This window comes from Mesocricetus auratus, unplaced genomic scaffold (assembly GCF_017639785.1).
Source record: "Mesocricetus auratus isolate SY011 unplaced genomic scaffold, BCM_Maur_2.0 Super-Scaffold_100009, whole genome shotgun sequence".
Classification (NCBI taxonomy): Eukaryota; Metazoa; Chordata; class Mammalia; order Rodentia; family Cricetidae; genus Mesocricetus; species Mesocricetus auratus.
Genome location: NW_024429193.1, coordinates 50,332,673 through 50,355,056, shown reverse-complemented (window position 1 = coordinate 50,355,056; position 22,384 = coordinate 50,332,673). Strand labels below are relative to the sequence as shown.

The window sequence follows — 22,384 nt, the reverse complement described above, 5'->3', positions numbered from 1 at the left end:
CTGGTCTCTACATGACATCTCTTCATGGCGCCTCTGTCCCAGCTTTCTCCTCATCTCCTAGTCCCCCTATCTTCCTGCCTCTACTGGATATTGGCCAAACAGTGTTTTGTCCATCACCACAGAAGGACATCCCCCATCACAATCTGACAGGTTCCACTTCAGTGGCTATAGCCCAAGAAGTCTCCCAAAGAGATTATTCTAATTTATTCTCCTAATTGGACAACAGATACCATTCATTCTTGACAATATCTAGGATGTACTGTTTCTGTTTCTGATCTACTGGGGATTTTTTTTGAGGTTACAAATTTTTTATTTTAATTTTAAATAGCTTGTTTTACATGTCAATCCCAGTTCCCTCTCCCTCCCATCCTCCCGCACCCCCACCATCCCCCCCAAACCTCCCACCCTATTGCCAATTCCTTCCACATAGGGGATATCTAGAGTCTGTCATTTCACTCAGGGTAGGGTCCAGGCACTCCACTAAGAGTCCAGGCTGAGAGAGCATCCCTCTTTGTGTTATGGATGCACGATGTCTGTTAGTATTTGAGGGATAAACACTGACCCCATAGGTTGCCCAGGCCTCCTCACTGACTCTCACATTCAGGGGGTCTGGATCAGTCCCATGCTGGCCTCCCAGCTGTCGGTCTGGGGTCCAAGATCTCTCCACTGTCCGGATCAGCTGACTCTGCTGGTTTTGCCAGCCCATTCTTTGCCAATTTGCTCATCGCTCCTCTCTCTCTCTCTGTCGCTGGGTTCCTTGGGTTCAGTTCAGTGTTTAAATGTAGGTGTTTGCCTCTGCTTCCATCAGTCACTCTACTGGGGATTTTATATAGCATCATGTTGTGAACTGATATGCATTTCCTGGTTATTAATTAGGATAAGTACATTTTCAGTTATTGGTCATTTGGATGATATTTACAAATGCTTGTTCAAATGCTTTGTCCATTTGTTTAACGTTTAAATTATCAGTTATTTTACTTATTGGTCTTAAAATATAATTTCAAACAAATGCAGTGAGGAACAAACTTCTCCTTTCAAGTCTGTTTTTAACATGTATATCAAAAGAGTAGAAATGAATCTATATTTCTACCAGTCTATCTATGTGTTATCATCACTTGGAGCAAGGGAATCATAACAAGACAAGCCTGAAGTGCTGTGTGAAAGTTTTTCTGCTCACACAGGTATACATGGCATTCTTCTTAGTTCAATTAGATTATTGGCCATGGGCCTGTTGGCAGTGAATAACCTGGCATTTCTGCTGCTCAGAGTTGTCATAGAATATTCCCCTGCAAAGCTGCTACTGTTACTACCACATACTGTTATGGGAGCACTAGATTGGGTTGGAGTTTTTCCACCTGTAAAGAGAAAATACAAATAGTGAAACATTCACTTTTAGACTTTGGTGTCTGGCATTTGACTACACTAACCAAGTGTATACACTTCAGTGTTAATACACTGTGATCTCTATTACCACCTTTGTTCTGATAAACTCTCTACTCAATTCTTCATGCACAATTAACTATCCTATTTCTTGGATCATGATAATGCACTGAGACTTCTCAATTGAATCAATTGCACTCCCTTTTGTTTTTTGAACTATTCATCAATATATGCCAAATACAAATGGAATAAAAGTTATAAAATTACTGCACAATGATTCCCTAACTTCAAGGACACTTTGAACTTTTCCCCAAGAATGAGACACTGAGTTCTTTCTCCCTAGCTCACATGTACTCTATAGCAACACTGACTCACTTAGTCCCTTATTTATGGACAGAAGGAACATTTCATAGCTACAGAAAGTTCTTTAGAAATCATATAAATTACTAGGTTGTGGTAACTAGGATTTTTACCAACTTGACATAAGCTAGAGTCATTTTGGAAGCAGGAATTTCAATAGAAAATATATGCCCCCAAATTATTGGCCTGTGGGCAAACATGTGTTGCATTTTCTTGGTTGATTGCTTCTAGGGAGTAGCCCAGCTCCCTGTGGCTGTTGTCACCATTGTCTGTTCTGGTGGTTCTGATCATTATAAGAAAGAGTAAACAATCTACTAACAGCAAGCCAGTAAAGAGTGCTGCTCCATGACCTCCATTTTTGCCCCTGCCTCATATTCTCCACCTTGACTTCCTTTGATGATGAACTGTGATGTGGAAATGGAAGTGAATAAACAGTTTCTTCTCCAAGTTTCTTTTGTTCAAGGTGTTTTATCACAGCAATAGAAATCCATTCTAAAACTTGTGGGCCTCCTAAAGAGTTCTTCAACAACCACACTGAAATAGTTAGAGAGAAATGGATCATTAACACTAAGCCTAACCTATAGCTCCAAAGTGGCACCTGGGAACAGACTCAGTTTTCAAGAGCACATAGAATAGGTTGTCTTGATTTAACACTCCTAATTTTCTAGGATGGTAGGTGAAAACTACTTGAAAAGAAAGGACAGTAGCTCTATCAGTACATTTTTGTTCAATTGAAATTTTAATTCTTTGTTCCACTTAGGCCACACATTTACAATATGGGAAGGAAACCTTAAATAAAAATATGTCTGGCTGAAAAAATTCTGTAGACTGCTGTGAGCTCACTGACATCATTCACCTGAACTTAAAGTATTGCAACAGGATAGGGTGCTTTAATCCACTAAAGATAAGCATGATTGACAACTTTCAACTGCAAGCCATGCTAAATGAGCCAAAGAAAATGAGTATCGTTTTTTTGTTAAGTCCATGAAGAGACAGAAATCTACCTTATTACTTCTCTGGGTACACATCACAGAAGCCTCAGAATGCAAACTGACTGATTAGTATAGAACACTAAAACCCTAGGAGGTCACATATGGAGATAGCAACACTGATTTCTGGGACATTCAGTAGCACAGCTGTGTGACCTCAGTGAAAAAGTGATGCCTGAGATAACAGCACCTACCATGATGACAATCATCAGCCCAGGCTTGTTGCTTTGCCTACCTTTCCATTCAAAAAATTCATCTATAGGATAAAGATCTAAGAATATCAACCCCATCAATCATGATGTTTAATTATTCAAAATTATTAATAATTAGTTTTCATTAATATTTAAATATTATTTAATTTATTCAATGATATTTTCCATCCTTACCTCTTCAGCATCCTTGTTGGATAGATACTTTGTCTATAGCTGAGACTGCAGTGAGGTAGGTACTGTGAGTGGTCCCAGACATTTTGTGAATACTTTCCAGCTAACATGAAAAAGAATTCAGCTCATCTGAACATGGGGAGTCAAGAGTCATAGGGGCTTAGAGATATTTTTAGTCCATGTCCAGAAAATTAAACTGCTACTGATACAGACATTTGATTACTAAGTTTTAGACCTTCTGGGGAGATATGAAAAACAATGTCAATTCAGCCCTGATAAGGTTTCAGTGATATGTCAAAGAAATGATTCCTCCCTAGTCTAGCAGAGTAGATGAGTAGCTTTAACTGGGATTAATAACTTTAACTGGGACTAAGCAACTTGTAAAGAAGCTACACCACCAAATAAAAACCTCTCCCTATCTTCAGAACATATTAAAAAGATACATCCAAGGGTATATCAAGTGTTCTCTGGGATCTTTCTAGACTGTCTCATGATACTGTTCTTTGCAGTCTCCTAAATGCACCTACCCCTACATGAAGAAGTGTTAGATCCAATATTTTAATGTTCTTTTATTTGTAATCACAGATGTTCTCATTTTCACACAGAAATGTCCATGCTGTGATGGAGAAGAGCTTTTCCAACACTGAGATAAAGAAAGTCTGCAAGTTTTAACAATGAATATGGCAATAAAACTTATAGAGACCAAGAGAAGAGGGGACAAAGTCTAGGTGATCCTCATACATCATAGAAAGTCAACTTGGGGAATCATTTTTAAAAGTAGCATTCTAAAGCCACTTTCAAAATCTTTTTTAAATTTTTTTTATTTTAATTTTAAATAGTTTGTTTTACATGTCAATCCCAAATGGAGGAGAAACTACACAAAATAACTTCACTAACAATAAATCAAGCACAAACAAAAAGCATCAATCAATGGTCATTAATATCCCTCAATGTCAATGGCCTCAACTTGCCTATAAAAAGACACAGACTAGCAGAATGGATACGAAGATAGAACGCTTACTTCTGCTGCATACGAGAAACACATCTCAACATCAAAGACAGACGTTATCTCAGAGTAAAGGGTTGGGAAAAGATCTTCCAATCAAACGGTCCCAAGAAACAAGCGGGTGTAGCAATCCTAATATCTAACAAACTAGACTTCAAATTAAAATCAATCAAAAGATACGAAGAAGGACACTTCATATTCATCAAAGGAAAAGTACATCAAGATGAAGTCTTAATTTTAAACATCTATGCCCCAAATACAAAGACACCTACGTTCATGAAAGAAAAATTACTAAAGCTCAAAATGCACATAAAATCTCACACACTAATAGTAGGTGACTTCAACACTCCGCTCTCACCACTAGACAGGACCTCCAGACAGAAACTTAACAAAGAAAAAAAGAACTAATAGAAGTTATGACCCAACTGGGTTTAACAGACATCTATAGAACATTCCACCCAAACACAAAGGGATATACCTTCTTCTCGGCACCACATGGAACCTTCTCTAAAATAGACCACATAATAGGAAACATAGCAACTCTCCACAAATACAAAAAATTGGAATAACCCCCTGTATCTTATCAGGGCACCATGCATTAAAATTAGAATTCAACAATAACACAAATCGCAGAAACCCTACAAACTCATGAAAATTGAACAATGCACAATTGCACCATCCCTGGGTAAAGGAAGAAATAAAAAAGAAATTAAAGACTTCCTGGAATTTAATGAGAATGAAGACACAACATACACAAACTTATGGGACACTTTGAAAGCAGTGTTGAGAGGAAAGTTTATAGCACTTTCAAAATCTTAAACCACCAATCTCCAAGAGAATTTTCAACATTTCTTTTTAAGATTTATTTATTTATTTATTTATTGTATATGGATGTTTTATCTGCATGTATGTCTATACTCCAGAAAAAGGCATCAGATACCATGAAAGTACAGATATAGAAAGTCCTGAGCAGCCATGTGGGTGCTAGGAATTGAAACCAAGGCCACAGAGACATCTCTCCAGTTCCTCAGCTGAATATTGCCAAATGAACAGTAAAAGAATGTGGTAGTGTTATATGAAAACAATGGAAAGCTATTTCAACTGTTAGCTGTTTCTGTAAAGTAGGAACCGTGAGAAATTTCATGCAGATCATCGTCATGGCTTGTCTCCATTTTCATTCTTATGCCCACATTATGAGTAGTTAGATTTCATGGGCCAGGGTATTGTACTTTTACATTCCTAAAATTCTATGCCCTGAAGTGAAGTTCCTTACTGAGGACATGGAATAGTTCATTAGTAACAGCCCTGGTCTATATTTGTATAGAAGAGAGACTTCGTTTCATTCTTCACACAGTCAACCTCTATAAATTTGCATCAACTATTGACCTATAAACATGTAGAGAGCCACTTCTGTGATGTATTCATTCTTTAATACAACAGGCACAAGAAAAGCACGTCATTCCTCGTGACTTGCATGGCTTCTAGAAGGATGACAATAGTGTCTTGCCCTAAATGTTCTTTTTTTTTTTTTTTTTTGGTTTTTCCGAGACAGGGTTTCTCTGTATTGTTTTGGAGGCTGTCGGTCCAGCCTGGCCTCGAACTCACAGAGATCCACCTGCCTCTGCCTCCTGAGTGCTGGGATTAAAAGGTGTGCGCCACCACCACCTGGCCTAAATGTTCTTAAAGATAAAACATCTCTGAACCTAAATTCTTCTATCACTTTCTTGTCTGCAGGTCAATTAATGTCTTGTAGATAGTTAGACCATTTTGTGAGTTGGTCAAGATCTCATCTTGAATCTCAGGAAAGGCACTGATCATGTGAATGCAAAGACAGGGGTTGATGTCATCCTTGTTGGAAGCACTAGTCCTTGCCTGGGGAAAGGACATCAGCTGGTGGGCAGAGTTTGTTACTCAGAAGAACATAACAAAGAAAGTTGTGCAAGGATTATAGATTTCTTAAGAAACCACAGGTTTCTAAAGAACTTTCCTGGTTAGTGGAGAAGATAAAGTGAGAACTTTAGATATTGAATGTAAGAAATAAATACTGGGCATTTCTGTGGTAAAGATCTCCTTAGATATGCCTGCCCCTTACCAGAGGAACAATTAACTTTAGAAGCCATGGTTTGTTGCTGAAATATAATGTAGAAGCAGGTAAATTGTGACTTGGTTCTTTTCAAGCACTCTGTCACTGTTAGTCATAATGACCAGTGTTTAATTAGCACATAACTGCAAACCATTATGAAGTAACTATTTACTGTTTCCTTCATTTAATTCACTTGGAAAAAACACTGGAGAGAAGGTTATGCCCCACCCCCAAAATATGAAAAAAATGAACTTTTGGCATGAATTAAACCTGGGATGTGTCATATGGCTCATTTCTGCCTTGACTAGCTTGTAAGTTGGAATGGATAGACCTCTGCTGTCCAATTTCACAGAGCATTGTTTTCCAGAATCAGTAAGATAATGGAATTAAACATGGTTTTCACAGAGCACAAGATGCCATGCCGATGCTGCTACACATTTTATTGGTTTATTTTGAGCTAGAGTCTTATATAGGTTATATAAGCCTCACTTTAAGTATGCAGCAAGGTTAATATTTAACTCCTGATGTTCCAAGACCTACAATGTCAGCATGTCATCAACCCTAGACAGCATTTACTTTTTACATAAAAAAATTCATTTTTCATTTTTCATTTGGCATACCAAACCTACTTTCCCCTCCCTCTCATTTTTCCACTCCCACCTCATATTTCCCCACCATCCACTCCTCACAGGGGGTAAGGCCTTCCTTGGGGAGTCAACAAAGTTTGGTGTACCAAGTTGAGGCTAGACCAAGTCCCTCCCACCATATCAAGTCTGAGCAAGGTATCCCACCATAGTTCATGCCTTTGGGTTATGTTCTGGTAGCACTGCCAGCCCCACCCTACAGATCAGATCATATAACTGTCACCCACATTCAGATGGTCTAGGGGTAGCATTTACTTTTAAGAACATCAGTCAGATGATTTTATCTTTAGGCTTTTAAGTTCAAATAGAGTAATCTCAAGTGATGAAAATACAAGTAATATATTTTGGATTGGATACACATGAGTCATGATAAATGTTCAAGTCATCAAGAAATAAGACAGGAACACTTGTTTGATCTGTACTAAGAATTTTAGCAATTTCTTCTGTCAACACAAGGAGCTGGCCTCATCACAGTGTAGGATGGTAACCTGGTATGAGGTATCTGTGGGAGAGCAGCCTTTGTGAAGTAATAAAAGAGCAATAACTTTTCCTTTATTTCATTTTTTAAAAACACTATCAGGGCTGGAGAGATGACTTAGTGGGTAAAAGCACTGGCTTTTCTTCTAGAGGACCCAGGTTCAATTTACAGCATACACATGAAGACTCAGGGTTTTTGATGCTCTCTCTGTTCTCTTGCATCATCCATGAAGTAGCACACAAACAAACATTCAGGTGAAACCATAATTATTAAGTAAATGAATAAAGTTTTAGATAAATAAACAAATAAATAATAAAAGACGCTCATCTAGCTCCAAGCCAACTGAAGTCATGAAAGGTTAAAGTTCTCTTTTGAAGCTACACCCTTCCACTCCAATTAATAAGACTATGAGATTTGTTTAGGGGAGGGAAAGACTTACTGGCACTGGGAGATGAATCACCAAGAAAGAAATTTTGTTTCCACTCTTTGTCCAAAAGGCAAAATGAGGATCTGCAGTTTGTATTTATAGATGAGCTGAAAAACTAGAGAAATAACTTGGCTCAGGGGTATGGATTAAAAATAGCTCCTGTTGAGAGGAGGCTGGGAATCCAGGGAAGCAGCTGTTCCTCCGGCAGCATCAGGTAAACAGGCCGGCTTCCCGGCGTGTGTTCCCGTGCCTGCAGATCGCCTGGGAACTGCACAGAGCTCCCAATCCCGGCAGGAGCCAAGGACTCCAGACTCCAGGTCTTCTCTCCCACCAAGGAGACCCGGAAACCAGAGGAGGCTGAGAGTTCAGGGAAGCAGCTGTTCCTCCAGCAGCATCAGGTAAACAGGCCGGCTTCCCGGCCTGTGTTCCAGTGCCTGTAGATCGCCTGGGCACTGCACAGAGCTCCCAATCCCGGCGGGAGCCAAACACCCCAGACCCAAGGTCTTCTCTCCCACCAACGAGACGAGGAAACCAGAGGAGGCTGGGAGTCCAGGGAAGCAGCTGTTCCTGCAGCAGCATCAGGTAAACAGGCCAGCTTCTCGGCCTGTGTTCCAGTACCTGCAGATCGCCTGGGAACTGCACAGAGCTCCCAATCCCGGCGGGAGCCAAACACCCCAGACCCAAGGTCTTCTCTCCCACCAACGAGACCAGGAAACCAGAGGAGCCAGGGAGACCAGGGGAGTAGCTGTTCCGGATCAGGTAAAACAGGACCCAACATAGGGACCAGGGGACCAGGTAGGAGGCTAAGCGCCCCAGATTTCTATTCTTCTTCTCCACCCACGGGACCAGCACTTGGACAAGGAATAGAAGAACCACCAGATTACTGGACTTGCTAGCACCCACCAAAAGGGAACTCTGGTCCCCAGACCAGTAAGGGACTCTTTCTGCACCCACTAGAAGCAGAGATGGGAAAGAGACAATACAAAAACACACTCAGCAACAGAAAAACAAATATGACACCGCCAGATTCTAGAGACTCCACACCAGCAAGACCCCAACATTCCAATGCGAACGAAGCAGAAGAGAATGACCTTAAAAACACTTTCATGAAAATGATACAGGCCCTAAAAGAGGATATAGGAAACTCCCTCAAAGAAATGGAAGAAAAAGCAAACCAAAAAATGCAAGAAATGGAAGAAAAAACAAACCAAACAATGCAAGAATTGGAAGAAAAAACAAACCAAAAAAGGCAGGAAATGGAAGAAGAAACGAAGCAAAAAATGCAAGAAATGGAAGAAAAAACAAAGCAAAAAATGCAAGAATTGGAAGAAGAAACACACCAAAAAGGGCAGGAAAAGGAAGAAGAAACAAAGCAAAAAAATGCAAGAAATGGTAGAAAAAAACAAAGCAAAAATGAAAAAAATGGAAGAAGAAACAAACCAAAAAAGGCAGGAAATGGAAGAAGAAACAAAGCACAAAATGGGAAAAATGGAACAAAAAGCAAACCAAAAAATGGAAGAAATGGAAGAAAGAACAAACCAAAAAATTCATAAAAGGCAACAAATGGATGAAAGATAAATAGAAAATTGCAAGAAGCAATGCAAACACTGCAAGGGTTGAAAACTAAAATAGACATTAAAAAAACACAATCTAAAGAAAGGCAGAAAATACAAAAGCTGGACAAACAGTCAGGCACTACTGATACAAGCATTACCAACAGAATAGAAGAGATGGAAGAGAGATTCTGAAGTGGTGAAGATACACTAGGAGAAATGGATTTATCAACCAAAGAAAACCTTAAATCCAACAAATCCTTAACACAAAACATCCAGGAAATATGGGACACCATGAAAAGACCAAACCTAAGAATAATAGGTATAGAAGAAGAAGAAATCCACCTTAAAGGGGCAGAAGGCATATTCAACAGAATCATAGAAGAAAACGTTCCCAACCTTAAGAAAGACATGCCAATGAAGGTACAAGAAGCCTACAGAACACCAAATAGAGTGGACCACAAAAAAAATCCCCTCGCCACATAATAATCAAGACCCCAAACATACAGAATAAAGAAAGAATATTAAGAGCAGCTAAGGAAAATGGTCAAGTAACATATAAAGGCAGACCTATCAGAATTACACCTGATTTCTCCATGGAAACGCTGAAAGCCAGAAGGTCCTGGATAGATATTCTACCTACACTAACAGACTATGGATGCCAGCCCAGACTACTATACCCAGCAAAGCTCTCAATCACTATAGACGGACAAAACAAGATATTCCATGACAAAACTAGATTCAAGCAATATGTGTCCACTAACCCAGCCCTACAGAAAATTTTGGAAGGAAAACTCCAACCCAAGGAAGGAAACTACAACCAGAAAAACATAGGCATTAGAGAATCCCTCTCTACCAACAGCCAAAAGAACAAAGGGGTGAAATTCCACACATAATTCCACCAACAACAACCATTGCAAATCGAAGAAGGATGAGCAATCAATGGTCATTAATATCCCTCAATATTAATGGCCTTAACTCACCCATAAAAAGAAACAGACTAGCAGAATGGATTCGAAGACAGAACCCTTCCTTCTGCTGCATACAAGAAACACACCTCACCCTCAAAGACAGACATTACTTGAGAGTTAAAGGTTGGGAAAAAAAATTTCAATCAAATGGACCCAAGAAACAAGCAGGGGTAGCAATCCTAATATCTAACAAACTGGATTTTAAAATAAAATCAATCAAAAGAGATGAAGGAGGTCATTACATACTCATCACAGGTGAAACCCACCAAGATGAAGTGTCTATCCTGAACATCTATGCCCCAAATACAAAGGCATACACATTCGTTAACGAAACATTATTAGAACTTAAATCTCATCTAAAGCCCCACACAGTTATAGTGGGAGATTTCAACACACCACTCTCACCACTAGACAGGAATACCAGACAGAAACTCAACAAAGAAGCAAAGGGTCTAATAGAAGTAATGACTCAACTGGGATTAACAGATATCTATAGAATATTTCATCCACATAAAAAAGAATATACCTTCTTCTCACCACCACATGGAACCTTCTCAAAAATCGACCACATACTTGGCAACATATCAACCCTCAGCAGCTACAAAAAAATTGGAATAACTCCATGCATCTTATCAGACCACCATGCTTTAAAATTAGAATTCAACAACAACACAAATTGCAGAAAACCTACAAACTCATGGAAATTGAATAATGCTCAACTGCACCATCCCTGGGTCAAAGAGGAAATAAAAAAAGAAATTAAAGACTTCCTCGAATTCAATGAGAATGAAGATACAACATACCCAAACTTATGGGACACTTTGAAAGCAGTGCTACGGGGGAAGTTCATAGCACTAAGTGCTCACATGAAGAAACAGGAGAACAGTTATACTAGAGAATTAACATCACAGCTGAAAGCTCTAGAACACAAAGAAGCAAACTCCCTAAGGAGGAGTAGATGCCAGGAAATAATCAAATTGAGGGCTGAAATCAATAAAGTAGAAACCAGGAAAACAATACAAAGAATCAATGCAACGAAGAGTTGGTTCTTTGAGAAAATCAACAAGATAGACAAACCTTTGTCCAAACTTACCAAACAGCAGAGAGTGAACACGCAAATTAACAAAATCAGAAATGAAAAGGGGGACATAACAACAGACTCTGAGGAAATCCAGAGAATCATTAGGTCATACTTTGAAAACCTGTACTCCACAAAATTTGAAAATTTAAAGGAAATGGATGACTTCCTGGATAGCTATCACTTGCCAAAACTAAATCAAGAACAGATAAGCAATTTAAATGGACCTATAACCCCTATGGAAAGAGAAGCAGTCAACAAAAGTCTCCTAACCAAAAAAAGTCCAGGTCCAGATGGCCTCAGTGCAGAATTCTACCAGAAATTCAAAGATCAGCTTATACCAATTGTTCTCAAAGTGTTCCACACAATAGAAGCAGAAGGGTCTTTGCCAAACTCTTTCTATGAGGCTTCAATAACCTTGATCCCCAAGACACACAAAGATATAACCAAGAAAGAGAACTTCAGACCAATATCCCTCATGAACATTGATGCAAAAATACTCAATAAAATACTGGCAAATCGTATCCAAGAACACATCAAACACAATCATTCACCACGATCAAGTAGATTTCATCCCAGGAATACAGGGATGGTTCAACATACGAAAATCCATCAACGTAATCCACCATATAAACAAGCTGAAAAACAAAAATCAAATGATCATCTCACTAGATGCTGAAAAAGCCTTTGACAAAATCCAACACACCTCCATGATAATGGACTTAGAGAGATCTGGGATAACAGGGACATACTTAAACATAATAAAAGCTATATACAGCAAACCAACAGCCAACATAAAACTAAATGGACAGAAACTCAACGCAATTCCTCTAAAATCAGGAACAAAACAAGGCTGTCCACTCTCTCCATACCTTTTCAACATGGTACTTGAAGTTCTAGCTATTGCCATACCACAACAAAGGGGGATCAAGGGGATACAAATTGGGAAGGAAGAGGTCAAACTTTCACTGTTTGCAGACGATATGATAGTTTACATCAATGACCCAAAGAACTCTACCAGGGAACTCTTACAGCTGAATAACACCTTCAGCAAAGTGGCAGGCTACAAGATCAACTCAAGAAAATTAGTAGCCCTACTCTATACAGATGATAAAAGGGCTGAAAGAGAAATCAGAGAAACATCACCCTCAACAATTGCCACAAACAACATAAAATACCTTGGGGTAACGCTAACCAAACAAGTGAAAAACGTGTATCGTAAGAACTTTGAATCTTTAAAGAAAGAAATTAAAGAAGCCCTCAGAAAATGGAAAGATCTCCCATGCTCTTGGATAGGTAGGATCAATGTAGTAAAAATGGCAATCCTGCCAAAAGCAATCTACAGATTCAATGCAATCCCCATTAAAACCCCAGCACAATTCTTCACAGACCTTGAAAGAACAATAATCAATTTTGTATGGAAAAACAAAAGACCCAGGATAGGCAAAACAACCCTGTTCAACAAGGCAACGTCCAGAGGCATCACCATCCCTGACCTCAAGCTCTATTATAGAGCTATAGTCCTGAAAACAGCTTGGTATTGGAACAAAAATAGACAGGTAGACCAATGGAATCGAATTGAAAACCCAGGTATTAACCCACACACGTACGAACATCTGATCTTTGACAAAGAAGCTAAAAATATACAATGGAATGAAGAAAGCATCTTCAACAAATGGTGCTGGCATAACTGGAGACTGGCATGTAGAAGAATGTGGATCGATCCATGTTTATCGCCCTGCACAAAACTTAAGTCCAAATGGATCAAAGATCTCAACATAAATCCAGTCACACTGAACCTCTTAGAAGAGAAAGTGGCTGGTACCCTTGAACGAATTGGTACAGGAGGCAGCTTCCTGAACATAACACCAGTAGCACAGACAGTGAGATCAACAATTAATAAATGGGACCTACTGAAACTGAGAAGCTTTTGTAAGGCAAAGGACACAGTCAGCAAGACAAAAAGGCAGCCCACAGAATGGGAAAAAATATTCACTAATCCCACATCTGACAGAGGGTTGATCCCCAAAATTTACAAAGAACTCAAGAAGCAAGTCTTCAAAACATCAAAGGACCCAATTAAAAAGTGGGCTGCAGAACTAAATAGAGAGTTTTCAATAGAGGAGTCTACAATGGCTGAGAGGCACTTGAGAAAGTGCTAAACATCCTTAGCCATCCGGGATATGCAAATCAAAACTACTCTGAGATACCATCTCAGTCCTGTCAGAATGGCTAAAATCAAAAACACCAATGACAATTTATGCTGGAGAGGATATGGTGAAAGGGGGACACTCCTCCATTGCTGGTGGGAGTGCTAACTGGTTAGCCACTTTGGAAATCAGTATGGAGATTCCTCAGAAAAATGGGAATAAACCTACCACAAGACCCAGCAACTCCACTCTTAGGCATATATCCAAAAGATGCCCATTCATACAACAAAGATGTCTGTTCCACTATGTTCATAGCAGCTTTATTTGTAATAGCCAGAACTTGAATCCCAGGCATCAGCCTGGGACTGATCAAGACCCCCTGAATGTGGGTGTCATTGAGGAGGCCTAGGTAATCTATTGAGCCTTGGGCAGCAGATCAGTACCCATCCCAATTATACACACGGACTTTGGACTCCCATAGAACAATGCGAGGTGCACTCTCACCCTGAACTTTGGGGAAGGGTCTAGGCCCTGCCCTGGATGAAATGAGAGACTATGGACACCCCCATGGAGGGCCTTACCCTCCCTGGGGGAATGAGGGGATAACGGGGGGGGGAGGCTGGGGGAGGGCACGGGAGGAGGGGAGGGAAAGGGAGAGGGACCTGGAACTGACTTGTGAAGCAACCTTGTTTCTTATCTAAATTTAAACTGGAAAATAAAATATAAAAAAGAGCTCCAACCGAAATTAGAACTCCAAAAGAAAAAAAAATAGCTCCTGTTACTGAGTAAGGAAAGCTTGGTCACTTGTGTAAGTGGAGACCTGCCTGAACTCAACCTACCTTTAAACCCTATCTCTTCTTCTATGTCTTTTCAGATTTTCCTGAGTTTCACTGCTCCATCATGTTCATCTTGACAGTGCTCACGAAAGTCAACATTATTTGAGAACACATTATTGACAGGAAAATAATACTGTATGGATTCTTTTTTATTATGAGGAGAGAATCTTCTCAAACAGAGGAATCATAGTAAAAGCTATATTAATGAAATACAAAAAATTGGAGATTATATACAGTTGACAGTAAAAGTGTAGGAACTAATTGAACAGTCTGTCGCTCTTTGTCACTCATACACTAATGTCTCACTCACTCATTCTTGTAAGTCACTCATCTTTACTTATAAACAAATGTGTGGGTTATTGTGATTGATTCTTTGTATTAAAGTGTATTACCTCCTTTTTCATCCATTTCTCTATTCTATTCCTTTTCTCTGTTCCAGTCTTTCCCTACACAATGGTCTTTACTGAATTCTGAAGCCTTGACATAAAACATTATACAACTGGCCAGCAGACATTGAATCTAGTGCATGCTGCTATTCATGTGATTGTTTACTTTAGACCAGTATCTCTTGTCATAACCACATTTCTGTGAATGGCTCTAAATGCTCCTTTTCACTTAGGCTACTGAAATCATCCTATTGAGTCTTTCCTTCTGCCATCTATGTAGGATATGTATTTTCCCACTTCTCATGACCCAGACTTGTGTGTCCTGGAATCTAAATTATTCTCCTTACTTTTTGGGGTTTTTATGAATTTTTTGTTGTTGTTTTAGAGTCAAGAGGGCAATGCAGTAAATACTGAATACCGAAGTTTATTCTTCAACATTCTTTTTTATTTAACTTAAAAACAATCTTATTTTTAATTTTTATTTTTAAATTTAAATTAGAAACAAGGTTGCTTCACATATCAATACCAAGTCCCTCTCCCTTTCCCTCCCCTTCTCCCATGCCCTCCCACCAACTCCTCCAATATCCCCTCCATGGGGGTGTCCATAGTCTGTCATTTCATCCAGGGCAGGGCCTAGACCCTTCCCCAAGAGTTCAGGGTGAGAGTGCATCTCTCATTTTGGATGGGCATGCAAAGTCCATTGGCATACCCGGAATAAATTCTGATCTACTACCCAAGGCCCAATAGATTACCTAGGCCTCCTCACCGACACCCACGTTCAAGGGGTCTTGATAAGTCCCATGCTGGAATCCCAGGTCAGGTCAGCTGTTTCTGGGGGTTAAACCAACCTAGTCTTAACCCCTTTGCTCATCAGTCCTCCCTCTCTGTCACTGGATTCCTTGCTTACCAATCCCAGTTCCCTCTCCCTCCCATTCTCAATACCCCCCACCGGCCCCCCCATCCACTCCCCACGGAGGGTGTCTCTTAATTGTACTCCCATCCACCACTGTGTAGATGGAAGTTTGTGTCCCTTCCTGGCCTGTAGACGTTTAATCCCAAATAAACACACAGAAGCTTATACTAATTATAAACTGTTTGGCCTATTGCTCAGTCTTCTTATTGGCTAGCTCTCAGTTAAATATTAACACATTTATATTAATCTGTGTATCTCCACATGGTCTTGGCTTACCAGAGAATACCCAGGCCTCTTACTTCCTCAGCAGCTACTGGCATCTCCTTGACACTGCCTGCTACCTTTCTCTATCTCTGTTTAGATTTCATGCCTGACTAAATCCTGCCATCTATTGGCCAAAACAGCTTTATTCATCAACCAATAAGATAAACATATATTCACAACATACAGAAGGATATCCCCTATCATTTCTTTTCTATCTAAATAAAAATAAAAGTTTTAACTTTAACATAGTAAACTTATGTATAACAAAACAGTCATCAAGTAATAATTATAGTTAACAATATTTTCCACTAACATTTGGCAAAATTTAAAGAAAATATTCTATCATCTATCCTATCTTTGTGAATCCAAAGTTTTATATATAACTTTTATCATAACTAAGGAAAACCACAACCTTAACTATCTGTCTTCAACTCCATCAAACACCCATGTTCCTCTCTGTCATAATTGGTGTCACCAGAAACAATTGTGTCTCATCGCCAAGAAAGACCCTAATAAACCCCTTTAAATGCCATATTCTGTAGATATTCAAAAGGTTTTGAAGAATACCTATCCATTTGAAATATATATTTTATATAAAGAAAACCTAACATAACTGTAAGTTTTGACTATTATAGATGACAATCTATAATCTATACTTAATTATACATTACACTTTTAAAAGAGATATATAAATACAATACCTAAACAAGAGTAGAAATATACATATGACAAAATTGACCTTAAATATGTATCAATAAACCAAAGTCCATATCAATGTAAAATATTCCTTTCTATATCATATTGTCCTTTTTTAAGAAAGAGCTGACTGTGATCTTTAATTATATACAACCAACCATTTAAATGAAAGCAGATATTTATAAACAATATTTTGGAATATGGGCATAGTTCTCTCCAAACTGGTTTTTACTGTTTGGGGAATCTATCAATCCCAAGGGGATCCTAAGAAGTCCATATCCCTGACCAAGTCCTGGCTGTAGCAGTCTATGTGGCTACATGGTTTCAGCTCTTTTGGATGTTGGATCATCTGGGCTATTGCTTCAGGGGATCTGGCTTGATCAAATCATAGCCTTGAAGGAATTCATAGGTTTCCATCCTCTTTGGAAACAAAAGCAGAATCTCTTTTCCAAAACAACATATCCTTAGATTTAAATTGTCAAGTCAAGGCATTTTTCAAAATATATAGGTTTGAATTTTTCAGCAGCATTTATAATCAATTGTCTTTTAGCAATTTTTGCTCATACTTCAATAGTAAAACAGTTTAAAGACAAAACAATAATGCACAGCATCCAGACTCTGTGTATTTTCCATCTTTACATGGCTTTTTAAAATTACTCTATTTCTTTTATGTAAAGTGAAGCCTTCCCACCAGCCTGGTTCCAGAGCTGCATCAGACCCAAATAAACACACAGGAGGCTATATTAATTATGAAGCTGTTGGCCTTTCTTGTTTCTTACTGGCTAGCTCTGACTTAAGTATTTAACCCATAATTGTTAATCTAAGTATTTCTCTTACCGGAGAAATTTCCGGGCTTCCTATCCCATGGCGGTTACATCTTGACTTCCTGTGTTTCTCCTTCCCAGAGCCCTCCTGGACTCCTAGTCCCACCTATCTTGGTTCCCTATTGGCCAACAGTGCTTTATTGACATGTACTCAGGACCTTCCCCATCACTTTTATTTTTGTTTTTTATATTTTTACATAAATTAGAAACAAACTTGCTTCATATAACAGTCGCAGCTCCCTCTCTCTCCTCTCCTCACGTGCCCCTCCCCAACCCCTCACCCAAGCCCCAGTCCACTCTCCAGGGAGGGTGATACCCTTAATGGGGGATCTCCAAACTCTGTCATATCATTGATTATTTCTATGAACAAAATGAAGGGCTTGAGAGTGGTACCAGTGGAAAATTTGAAAAGGATGCATATTCAAAACCACCCTAATACTATGATTCAGTCCTCCTGGTTACCATATGAGTGGAAAAGTGGAACAGTTTATTAACCTCAATTTTAGAATTTGTAAAATTAATGTGAAGGTGTACATACAAGCCAGTTTTAAGGATTAAGGAAAATTTGAAAAATGAAGACCTCAATAGGCCACAATAATAACTATAGAATACATGTGTGTATTTTTTCTGTGTGTCTCAAATATCCTTAAGACTAGAAAGGATGGCACCAATGGACATACCAAGTAGGTAGGGAAAAGCACAAAAAATCCTCAACTGTACACAAAGAACTATGGGGAAGTGAGGAAAGCTTGGTGTGAGAGAGGTGATCTTTCCCAGGGAAGAGCACACCAGTTGTTTGATGCAAAATGTTCAGCCCTGAAAACATGCACACAAGCAACATCATACAGTCTCAATGAGTTATATTTAGGAGTATTTATGTATATATATATATATATATGCATGCAATAAAAATTAGTGAAAAAGAGGTCATGGATTTGAAAAAGAATGTGAAAGGCATATGGGAGAATTTGGATGAGGAAAGAGAAAGGAGAAATGTAACTATAATATAATTTTAAATATTTTAATAAGAAATAAAAGTAAATAAAAATAGCAATGAGGCCTGTAGTGTAGCTTGTTAAACATGTGATTCTACAGAATGGAAGGTTGATGCAAAACAATGCTCAAGATTTCCTTCCAGGTCTGAGTACTAGACCAATCAAATAAACTAATCAAATAAAAAGTAGTCTCATTACTTGGGATACTGAGACTCATGAAACTAGAAATGGAACTGTAGAGGGTAATTTTCTTAGGAAAATGGGTTTAAATGGTAATAAAATGCATGTGACCCAAAGGGGAACACTAGAGCTAGAAGGGGGTGAACATGAGGAGGGTCAGAGAGAAGAGCAGAGCAGGAAAATAGGCTCAAACAAAGACGAGTAGTGAACATATACTTTGGAACTCAAGTATGATGTAATGTATGAAAAGAAGTCTTATATTTTGCTCTTTTCCTTTCTGGGATCTCCTGGTCTGGGGACTGTAGCCAGGTTGACATGCCTGCAGAGGACCAAACAACCAGGAGCCTGCTGATAGTGCATGTCTACTCCTGGCTTCACTCAGGGCAGAGGTGAACTGCAGCCCCCACCTCAGGCTAACTTCCTTCCTCTTGCCATTTCTGGGATCTTCTGGCCTGAGGACCAGGTCTACTTCCACCACCACTCAGAGCAGAGAAGAGGGTGTGGCACATGCAACCACTGTGAGACCCATCAGAGTATTGGACCTGCTTGCAACCACCAGAAGAAAACCTAAAACCTGCACCTACCAGGAAAGGAAGAGACCCCACCTGTACCTACTGGAAGAAGGAATGGGAAGACAACAATATAAGAACACATTTAACAACAGAAAAACCAATATGACACCATCAGAGTCTAGGGAATCTACACCAGCAAGACATGAACATTCCAACACAGATGAAGCAGAAAAGAATGACCTTAAAACAACTTCATGAAGATGGCAGAGACCCTAAAAGAGGAAATTAGAAAATACTTTGAAGAAATGGAAGAAAAGACAAACCAAAAATTGAAACAATTCAAACAGTGCAAGGTGTGAAAGCTGAAATAGAGACAATGAAAAAAACACTCTGAAAGAATGCTGGAATTAGAAAAGGTGAGTAAATGATCAGGAACTACAGATGCAAGCATAACCAACAAAATACAAGAGTTGGAAGAGAGAATTTCAGGTGTTAAAGATTCACTAGGAGAAATAGATTTATCAACCAAAGAAAAATCTTAAGTCCAACAAATCCCTAACAAAAACTACCCATGAAATAGGGGGCACAGTGAAAAGGCCAAATCTAAGAAAATTAGGAATAAAATAAGAGGAAGAAACCCAACTCAAAGGTGCAGAAAACATATTCAACAAAATCATTGAAGAAAACTTTCCCAAACTAAAGAAAGACATGCCAATCAAAGTACAAGAAGCCTACAGAACACCGAATAGAGTGGACCACAAAGAAAAGTTCCCTCGCCACATAATAATCAAGACCCCAAACATACAGAATAAAAACAGCATATTAAGAGCAGCAAAGGAAAAAGACCAAGTAACACATAAAGGCAAACCTGTCAGAATGACACGTGACTTCTCCATGGAAACTCTGAAAGCCAGAAGGTGCTGGATGAATATTGTGCAAACACTAAGAGACCATGGATGCAAGTCCAGACTACTATACCCAGCAAAGATTTCAATCACTATAGATAGTGAAAACAAGATATTCCACAACAAAACCAGATTTAAATAATGCATATTCACTAATCCAGCCCTACAGGAAGTACTGGAAGGAAAACTTCAACCTAAGAAAGGTAACTAAGTTCACAAAAACATAGGAAATAGATAATCACACTTTACCAAAAGACAAAAGAAAAGCAGGGTAAATCCACAAACAATGACATGACCAACAACAAATCAAAAACAAACAAGAATTAACACTCAATGGTCCTTAATCTCCCTCAATATTAATGGTCTTAATTTGCCTATAAAAAGACACAGGCTAACAGAATGAATATGAAGACAGAATCCACCCTTCTGCTGCATACAAGAAACGCACCCCAACTTCAAAGACAGATATTACCTCAGAGTAAAAGGTTGGGGTAAGATTTTACAATCAAATGGACCCAAGAAACAAGCTGGGTTAGCTATCCTAGTATCAAACAAATGAGATTTCAAACTAAAATCAATCAAAACAGATGAAGAAGGTCATTTCTTTTTCTTTTTTTGATACAAAAACAAAGTATCTTATTGTAGTTGTTTCATGAGCTAAACCCATTAGCTTGGGCCCTTCATTCCTCCACCATGGCAGATGGCTGGAGTACACCATTTATTTTTCACCACAGGAAAAATCCATCCATCAGGAAGAAGTCTCATTCTGTACATCTATGCTCCAAATACAAAGGCACCCACATTTGTAAAAGAAACATTACTAAAGCTCAAGTCACATATAAGACCTCACACAGTTATAGTGGGAGACTTCAACACCCCACACTCACTACTAGACAGGACCTACAGACAGCAACTTAACAAAGAAACTAACAGAAGTTATGACCCAGTTGGGTTTAACAGACATCTGTAGAACATTCCATCCAAACACAAAAGAATATACCTTCTTCTCAGTGCCACATGGGACCTTCTCTAAAATAGACCACATACTCGGGAACATAGCAAACCTCAACAGGTATAAAAATTGGAATAACCACCTATATCTGATCAGACGACCATGCTTTAAAGTTAGAATTCAATAACAATACAAATTGCAGAAACCCTACAAACACATGGAAATTGAACAACACACAATTGCACCATTCCTGGGTCAAGGAAGAAGTAAAAAAAGAAATGCAAGACTCCCTAGAATTCAATGAAAATGAAGACACAACATACCCAAACTTATGGAACACTTTGAAAGCAGTACTAATAGGAAAGTTCATAGCACTAAGTGCTTATATGAAGAAACTGTAGAATAGTCACACTAGAGAATTAACAGCACAACTGAAAACTCTAGAACAAAAAGAAGCAAACACATCCCAGAGGAGCAGATACCAGGAAATAATCAAATTGAGGGCTGAATTCAGTAAAGTCAAAATAAAGAAAACAACTCAAAGAATCAAGGAAACAAAGAGTCAGTTCTTCTATAAAATCAACAAGATAGACAAACCTTAATCCAAACTGACCAAAAGGCAGAGAGACAACATGCAAATTAACAAAATCAGGAATGAAAAGGGGGACATAACAATGGACACTGAGGAAATTCAGAGAATCTTCAGGACATACTTTGAAAGCCTGTACTCCACAAAATTTGAAAATTTAAGGGAAATGAACAATTTTCTGGATAGATATCAAGAACAGATAAACTATTTTTTATAATAATTTTATTTAACTTTTCACACATGTTACTCCCAACTCCCTCCCCTTCCTCTCAACCCCCTTCCTGCCCCCCCAACTCCATCACCCCTCTGTTTCCCAGGGAGGGTAAGTCCTTCCATGGGGGATTTTCAAAGTCTATTATATCATCCCGGGCTGGTCTAGGCCCTCCTCCATGTGTCCAGGCTGAGAAAGCCTCCCTCCATGTGGAGTGGGCTCCCAAAGTCCATTTGTGTGTCAGGAGTAAATACTGATCCCCATAGATTGTTGAGGCCTCCTCTCTGAAACCCAAATTCAGGGGGTGTCTGGATAAGTCCCATGCTGAACTCTGTCATCAGTCTGGGATCCATGCATTCTCCCTTATTTAGGTCAGCTGCCTCTGTGGTTTTCACTAGCTGGGTTTTGTTTCCTTTGCTAACTACTCCTCTTTGCAGCTGGTTTCAGGGAGTTTAGTTGGGTTTTCAGTTGTGGGTGTCTGCCTCTGCTTCTATCAGCCACTGTATGAAAGGTTCTAGGATGACATATAAAGTAGTCATCAATTTCGTTATCAAGGGAGGGCATTTAAGGTAGCCTTAACGTTAGTTGGTGTCATTCTTGTAGATCTCTGAAAAATCTC

At 39.0% G+C, this 22,384-nt stretch overlaps 1 protein-coding gene across 3 annotated transcripts in view; it reads right to left on the bottom strand.

Annotated features, from left to right (window-relative positions):
* Positions 1-707: 707 nt before the first annotated feature.
* Positions 708-22,384, bottom strand: part of LOC101843690 (acidic mammalian chitinase) — a 99,732-nt gene continuing 78,055 nt past the window's right edge. For all 3 annotated transcript variants that reach the window (XM_040752085.1, XM_040752084.1, XM_021230964.2), the window contains one exon: positions 708-1,355. In XM_040752085.1, the coding sequence (XP_040608019.1) occupies positions 1,174-1,355 (182 nt within the window). In that variant the 3' untranslated portion in view covers positions 708-1,173. The remainder of the gene's footprint in view (positions 1,356-22,384) is intronic.